This window comes from Lolium rigidum, chromosome 2 (assembly GCF_022539505.1).
Source record: "Lolium rigidum isolate FL_2022 chromosome 2, APGP_CSIRO_Lrig_0.1, whole genome shotgun sequence".
Taxonomy (NCBI): Eukaryota; Viridiplantae; Streptophyta; class Magnoliopsida; order Poales; family Poaceae; genus Lolium; species Lolium rigidum.
The window spans coordinates 17,898,169-17,906,392 of record NC_061509.1 but is presented as its reverse complement, the minus strand read 5'-3'; the positions used below and the strand labels follow the sequence as shown (position 1 = coordinate 17,906,392).

The 8,224-nt window shown below is 49.1% G+C and overlaps 1 protein-coding gene across 1 annotated transcript; it reads left to right on the top strand.

The window, feature by feature from the left end:
• Positions 1 to 1,066: 1,066 nt before the first annotated feature.
• LOC124689279 (very-long-chain 3-oxoacyl-CoA reductase 1-like) lies at positions 1,067 to 4,931 on the top strand. The gene is made up of 4 exons (XM_047222833.1): positions 1,067 to 1,430; positions 1,516 to 1,804; positions 4,551 to 4,620; positions 4,848 to 4,931. Exons 1-4 carry the CDS (start codon positions 1,067 to 1,069, stop codon positions 4,929 to 4,931), a joined length of 807 nt encoding a protein of 268 aa, XP_047078789.1.
• The last annotated feature ends 3,293 nt before the right edge of the window (positions 4,932 to 8,224 follow it).

The window sequence follows — 8,224 nt, the reverse complement described above, 5'->3', positions numbered from 1 at the left end:
TAGTTGTGTTAGATGATTTTCCTCATTATCTTTGGACCTTCCCGTTACGCGTCAAATCCGACGCTTGCCCTACCCTCAAAATTTTCTTTGCCTGTGTCTCTACACAATTTAATATAACCATTCAGTTTCTCCAATGTGATATTGGCCGTGAATTCGATAACAACACCGCTCGCCTTTTCTTCCTATCCCTAGGTGTCACACTTCATTTATCTTGAACATATACATACCCCCAAAACGGCAATGCCGAACGTGTCATTCGCTCGAGCAACATGGTACGTTCACTTCTTCTCCAAGCTAGCATGCCTCCAGCCTATTGAGTTGAAGCTCTTCACACCGCTACAGTTCTCTTGATCAACCTTCATCCCACTAAAACCCTTCAGCACCGCACACCTCACGAGGTTCTCCGTGGCTTACCACTTCCTCTCCGACAGCTACACGTTTTCGGTTGTCTCTGTTATCCTAACCTCTCTCCTACAACACCTCGTAAACTGGCTCCCCCACAACCGCATGTGTTTTCCTCGGGTACCCTCTAATCACTGTGGCTATCGCTGCCTTGACCTTGCTACGTACCCATAAAATCGTCACAAATTCATTCCTGTTTTTACAAACCACACTCACACCTCCTACTTCCATCGGTCACTCGGTTACTCCTCCTCCACCACATATTTATATTTGCCTTCACTACTACCTACTCAAGCTGTGACACCAGCACAAGAACAGATCACAAGCTGTGAAATCAAACGCCATCGCTCACACACACACGACACTATCGCGACATGCTTCCATTTGCAGAGCACAGCTCACGCTGCTACAGTGTCGCGGTGTTTGATTCCTTCTGTCCTCCATTGATTGATAGATCACGTTGATTGCAAACAGAGAAAAGCCGCTGAACAAATTGGATCTACTGTAGATTCCATTAACTGATCACGTCGATCGTACAATAGGAAGCATCAGCTGCACCCGTTGCGATCTGCTAGCGCTAGATGTTTTATATATACCGACATCGATCGTATTAGTTCATCTACAAGAATCCCTAAGCCCGCCCGGGAAAAGAGAGAGAATGAAGATGGGCAGCAACGAGGTTCTCTCCCGGCAGCAGGAGCCGGCCTGGTTCGTCTCGCTCGCCATCCTTGGCGCCCTGTACGTCGCCGCCGTCGCCTTCCGCATCCTCTCCCACCTCGTCTTTCTACTGCCTAGCCGCCCCACCGACCTCCGCCGCCGCTACGGCGCCTGGGCCTTGGTCACCGGCCCCACGTCCGGCATCGGCCAGTCGGTCGCCCTCGAGCTCGCCCGCCGCGGCCTCAACCTCGTACTCGTCGGTCGCGACCCTGCCAAGCTCCAGGACATGGCAGACACCATCTCCAACACCAACGCCTCCGTGCAAACCAAGACCGTCGTGGTCGACCTCGCCCTCATCGCCACGCCGCAAGGTCCAAGTCCAACCACACGCACGCACAGACACACGTACGCGTGACACGAGAGCTAGCTATACTCATCGGCGTATTTGACTGGCAGGCGACGAGGCGCTGCGGCAGCTCCGGCAGGCGGTGGCGGGGCTCGAGGTTGGGGTGCTGGTGAACAACGCCGGCCTGGCGAAGCCGTGCGCGGTGTACCTGCACGAGGCGGGCGTGGAGGCCTGGGTGAGGATGATCCGGGTGAACCTGTGGGCGCTGACGGAGGTGACGGCGGCGGTGCTGCCGGGGATGGTGGAGCGGGGCAGGGGCGCCGTCGTCAACATCGGCTCCGGGACCACCAAGGCCATCCCTTCCTTCCCGCTCTACTCCATCTACCACGCCTCCAAACGGTACAACTGTTCTGTCGTCCACGTAGAACAATTTTCACTAAACGTAACTGTGGTATACCACGTGGTACGACGTTATTTTTAAAAAACGCTTTCCAATACTTCCGGTTGAGTTAAACAAACAGAGAGACACTGTGCTTCCGGTTGTGCTTATCCCCAAGACATTATATCAGAATATCAAAGTGCCTTTGTTCCTGGTCGGCTCATCACTGATAGTGCACTCATCGCCTATGAATGCCTCCATACTGTGAGACGCCAGAAAAGCAAGAGACCGTTCTTTGCCCTTAAAGTTGACATGATGAAAGCATATGACCGTATTGAGTGGGAATATCTTCATGGATGTCTCTCTAAGTTGGGCTTCGATGCCGGTTGGGTTCACTCGGTTATGAGATGTGTTACCTTGGCTAGATATGCGGTGAAAGTTAATGGAGATCTCACATCTCCGGTGGTTCCATCGCGGGGTATTCGACAGGGGGACCCTATTAGTCCCTATCTGTTTCTTTTGTGCACAGAAGGGTTATCCTGTTTACTGCAGAAGAAGGAGGGTCTTGGTGAGCTACAAGGTATTAAAAATGGACAACAAGGCCCCTCTATATCACACTTGCTCTTCGCGGATGACAGTATCTTCTTTGCACGAAGTGACAGTCGAAGTGTTGAAACACTGAAGGGGGTTCTGGATACATACTGTGGGGCTTCTGGTCAGAAAGTCAACCTACAGAAATCCTCGGTGTTCTTTGGGAACAAATGTCATGATAGCATCAAGACTAGGGTGAAGAATTCTTTGGAAGTCACCAATGAGGTGCTGCGTGACTGTTATCTGGGGATGCCTACGGAAATTGCTAGGGCTGCTACATCATCCTTCAAATTCCTCTCGGAGAAGGTGTGGCGGTGTGTTACTAGCGTCGCGGGGCGACCTCTCTCGCGTGCGGGTAAGGAGGTCTGGCTAAAATCGGTTGCTCAGGCTATTCCTAACCATGTCATGAGCTGCTTTCAGATTCCCATTGCAAACTGTGACAAGATGAAGTCAAGCATCGCAGATCATTGGTGGGGTTTTGAGGAAGGATGCAAGAAAATGCATTGGAAATCTTGGGAATGGCTGTCTTCACCGAAGTCACTCGGGGGTCTGGGATTCAGAGATTTTGTTCTCTTTAACCAGGCCATGTTGGGAAAGCAGGGCTGGAGGCTACTCTCTGATCCTACGTCTCTCTGTGTAAGGGTTCTCAAAGGACGTTACTATCCGCACTCTGACTTCTTGGCTGCGGAGAAGCCACGGTCCTCCTCGTTCACTTGGCGGTCGATCCTTCACGGTCATGAGCTGCTGGTGCGGGGCATAAGATGGCGGATCGGCAATGGTGATAGTATCAGCATTATGAAGGACAACTGGATCCCCCACAATCCGAAAGGCACCTTCAGGCCCCTGTCACCGATCCCTGATACTGCCAAGGTGCGGTACCTGCTAAACGAGGAAGGTACAGGCTGGGAAGTGGACACGGTGCGAGCCTTTTTCCATGAGGAACTCGCGAATACGATCCTTGGTATCCCTGTCAGCCGTCGTGGCGGCGAAGACTTTGCCTCATGGCCTTATGACAGGTTTGGAACCTATACCGTCCGATCTGCCTATAACTTGGCTAGAACGACGTCCTTCCTTGTCCGTCAGGGCAATGCGGGCCGGGGAGCTAGCTCGGATAGGGCAGCGGATGAGAAGAACTGGAAGGCGGTTTGGTCTATTCAGGCGCCAGGGAAGATGAAAGTTGTCCTATGGCGCTTCATACATGATTGCCTCCCTACTGGACATCAGTTGCAGCGACGGCATATCCCTGCAGATGGCCGGTGTGTGTTCTGCAGCCAACACGAGAGAGTGGAGCACTTGTTCTTGATGTGCCCATTTGCGCGGGCTGTCTGGACTGAGGTTAAGCAAGCCTTTCATTTGAAGCTGTTTCGGAAAAACTTGACTCACTCGAAACAATGGGTCTTCGAGTTTCTGCGGCGGGAGAACAGTACCGCGGCGACGGTCCTCGCCGTTACCTGCTGGCATATTTGGCAAGCTCGCAACGACGTAAGGAACAACGACGTGAGTATGCATCCGTCTAGAGTGGCGTCCAAGGTGCTGGCTTACGTGGACATGATCGCCACTCACCTCTTCAAGGACTCTGGAACTGTCAGGAGTGCCCAGGCGGCCACGAGGCCCCGATGGCAGCCACCACCACCAGGCATCATATGTGTCAATGTTGATGTTGCTTTGTTTGCTGCTGATCGTTGCATGGGCTGGGGGTCGGTGTTCCGTGACCATGAAGGCAGGTTTGTGCTCTGTGCGAGGGAGAGATTGGAGCTTTTCCCACGGCCGGAGCTAGCTGAGGCCCTGGCTGCGAGGAGGGCGCTCATGGTGGCCAAGGAGCATGGAGTGGCCCGAGTGGCGCTGGTTTCAGACTGTTTATCTTTAATCCAGCGCCTAACATCTCAGGTTCAGGATCGATCGGACCTGGGAACGGTGGTTGCCGATATCAGAGTTATGGCGACGGACTTCGAGTCTTGTTCTTTCAGCTTTTCTAGTCGTGATATGAATGTGGTAGCACACAAACTGGCTCGCTGCGCCGAGTCTTTTACTTGTAGTATTTCAGTTGGTGTTGTCCCAGATCTTATTCGGGATGAACTTTGTAATGACATTTCTTGATCAATAAATACCACATTCTCTCAAAAAAAAAACAAACAGAGAGACAGTAAATTACAGAGGGTTAAATTAAAATTTCAGGTACGTTTCTCAGTTCTCCAGGAGCCTTTATGTTGAGTACAGAGGCAAAGGAATCGACGTACAATGTCAGGTTAGTTAAGTCAAATTTTTGGGAACTTTGAGAATATGGGTCAAGATAAACTTTGAGTACTCCCTTTGATTCATAAGGACTAGAACCGCGACACTTATTATGGATGAGAAAAAGTACTACTTTTCAGTATATTTAGACATAGAGCTTGTAAATCATGTGGTTTGAATTGCCTCCAAAAGTGTATTCAAAATAATATTATAATACTCTGTAACGTCTTACGCATGCAGTATTACATTAGCAATTGGTCACTGATAATTGATAAACGTTTGATCACCGTGTCAATATCCAAAATGGTGTCGGTATTTTCGTGATATGGAGGGAGTATATATGAAATTGTGAGCCCGTAGATTCCAGATCACAGCCGAATTGTTTTACCCCCTGAGTTAGAAAAAAATGGAATGAACAAATAAAAGCACTTTTTTTGAAACCAAATAAAAGCACCTTGAGTACCTTCAACAATATAGAACTGTGTGAGTGTGTGGTTATTAATCGGTCAACTTACTCTCAGGCAACATTTATAGCCGCCGGATATCTTATCATCTATTTGAACTTTTATACATCTCACTATTTTTTTTTAAACGGAGGCAAAAGTTTTGCCTCGTCTATTAATTAAAAAGAGTGTGCTCAGTTTTTAGGAGAAAACCGAGCGAAAACCTACAGCAACAGGGCCAAGCTCACACAACAACATACCCACACACCCACAACCAAGACACTCCAACACCGCGACACTAACAAACACTCAAACACGATACTCCAACATCGAGCCGTAAAGGGCAAGCTACGACATAGGGGGCACCCGTTAGCCAACTGCAGGTTCAGGGTAGGCAATAGCCAAGATAGCGAGAAAATCGCAAACTTCTCTGGCGACGACCGCTCCAGGCACCGCTTACTCCGAAACCTCATCAGCAATAGGAACCACTTGCCTGTCAAACTCAGGCGAGAGAGAGACTGCAGCGTCAACAATATCACACTTCTCAAAGCCAAGACACGGCGGAGAAGTCACATTCGAGGACTCATGTGAGCCGGGCCTCACTTCCTCGACGGAAGGAGGCGAGATCAGGCAAGATCTTTATGACCGGAGTCGTGATTGCCGAGCTCACCCTAGCTCGAGGAGAGAAACAACCATGAAGGCCCGCTCTGCTCGTGCCCACTTTGCCAACAACAGGAGGAACCAATGGATCAACATGCGTCTGGGACAGCCTACCCAACACAGCTTCCGCGCGCTCCAGAAAGCCCCCAACCGCAAGCATCCAACCATGCAAGGAGTCAACAACCTCTTGAAGAGGACGGACGGCCTCCTGAAGCAACTTAGTTTGCACGTCCAAAGCAGATTTTGTATCCTCTGAGGCCAAAGAGCTAACGGGAGCAACAACAACTGATGACCAGGATCGACGACAAGGCACAATGGACGGGAGCGAGACCTCAATCTGGGCCCAGCGAGGAGCATTCGCCTGGCGGGGTGACAATGGGACATGGCCGGCCAACCAACTGAGAGGATGCCAAGCGTTGCGGCAAACACGCGCCCGATGACCGTTCTCGAGGCATCGAGAGCACCTGAAGGGTTCACAGCAAACCGCAGTGCGGTGACTGATACGTCTCCAACGTATCGATAATTTCTTATGTTCCATGCTACTTTATTGATGATACCTACATGTTTTATGCACATTATATGTCATATTTATGCATTTTCTGGAACTAACCTATTAACAAGATGCCGAAGAGCCGATTGCTTGTTTTACTGCTGTTTTTGGTTTCAGAAATCCTAGTAAGGAAATATTCTCGGAATTGGACGAAACTTTCGCCCAGGGTCCTATTTTTGCACGAAGCTTCCAGAAGACCGAAGAGATAACGAAGTGGGGCCACGAGGCGGCCAGATGATAGGGCGGTGCGGCCTGGCCCCTGGCCGCGCCACCCTGTCCCCTGGGCCCCTCGTGTGGCCCCCTGACCTACCCTTCCGCCTACTTAAAGCCTCCGTCGCGAAACCCCCGATACCGAGAGCCACGATACGAGAAAACCTTCCGCGAGACGCCGCCGCCGCGAATCCCATCTCGGGGGATTCAGGAGATCGCCTCCGGCACCCTGCCGGAGAGGGGATTCATCTCCCGGAGGACTCTTCATCGCCATGATCGCCTCCGGAGTGATGAGTGAGTAGTTCACCCCTGGACCATGGGTCCATAGCAGTAGCTAGATGGTCGTCTTCTCCTTGTTGTGCTTCATTGTTGGATCTTGTGAGCTGCCTAACATGATCAAGATCATCTATCCGTAATACTATATGTTGTGTTTGTCGGGATCCGATGGATAGAGAATACTATGTTATGGTGATTATCAATCTATTGTTTATGTGTTGTTTATGATCTTGCATGCTCTCCGTTATTAGTAGAGGCTCTGGCCAAGTTTTTGCTCTTAACTCCAAGAGGGAGTATTTATGCTCGATAGTGGGTCCATGCCTTCATTGACACCTGGGATCGTGACAGTAGGTTCTAAGGTTGTGATGTGCTGTTGCCACTAGGGATAAAACATTGATGCTATGTCTAAGGATGTAGTTGTTGATTACATTACGCACCATACTTAATGCAATTGTCCGTTGCTTAGCAACTTAATACTGAATGGGGTTCGGATGATAACCTCGAAGGTGGACTTTTTAGGCATAGATGCAGTTGGATGGCGGTCTATGTACTTTGTCGTAATGCCCGGATTAAATCTCACTATATTTATCATATCATGTATATGCATTGTTATGCCCTTCTCTATTTGTCAATTGCCCGACTGTAATTTGTTCACCCAACATGCTTTTATCTTATGGGAGAGACACCTCTAGTGAACTGTGGACCCCGGTCCTATTCTTTACATCGCATACAATCTACTGCAATTGTTCTTTACTTGTTTTCTTGCAAACAATCATCTTCCACGCAATACGGTTAATCCTTTGTTACAGCAAGCCGGTGAGATTGACAACCTCACCTGTTTCGTTGGGGCAAAGTACTTTGGTTGTGTTGTGCGGGTTCCACGTTGGCGCCGGAATCCTCGTTGTTGCGCCGCATCACATTTCGCCACCATCAACCTTCAACGTGCTTCTTGACTCCTACTTGGTCCGATTAAACCTTGGTTTCTTACTGAGGAAACTTGCCACTGTGCGCATCATACCTTCCTCTTGGGGTTCCCAACGGACGTGTACATCTACGCGCATCAAGCAAATTTACGGCGCCGTTGCTCGGGGAGATCAAGACACGCTGCAAGGGGAGTCTCCACTTCTCAATCTCTTTACTTTGTTTTTGTCTTGCTTTATTTTATTTACTACTTTGTTTGCTGCACTAAATCAAAATACAAAAAAAATTAGTTGCTAATCTTACTTTATTTACTGTCTTGCTCTCTATATCAAAAACACAAAAAAAATTAGTTACTTGCATTTATTTTATCTAGTTTGTTTTATTTACTGTTGCTAAAATGAATACCCCTAAAAATACTAAGTTGTGTGACTTCACAAATGCAAATAATAATGATTTCCTATGCACACCTATTGCTCCACCTGCTACTACAGCAGAATTCTTTGAAATTAAACCTGCTTTACTAAATTTGGTTATGAGAGATCAATTTTCTGGTGTTA

Bases quoted from the DNA above. Each gene is read 5' to 3' on its own strand.
- LOC124689279 (XM_047222833.1), top strand. From the start codon at position 1,067: ATGGGCAGCAACGAGGTTCTCTCCCGGCAGCAGGAGCCGGCCTGGTTC. The intron at 1,431-1,515 runs GTCCAAGTCCAA...TTTGACTGGCAG, and splicing joins CCTCATCGCCACGCCGCAAG to GCGACGAGGCGCTGCGGCAG. The intron at 1,805-4,550 runs GTACAACTGTTC...TTAAAATTTCAG, and splicing joins ATCTACCACGCCTCCAAACG to GTACGTTTCTCAGTTCTCCA.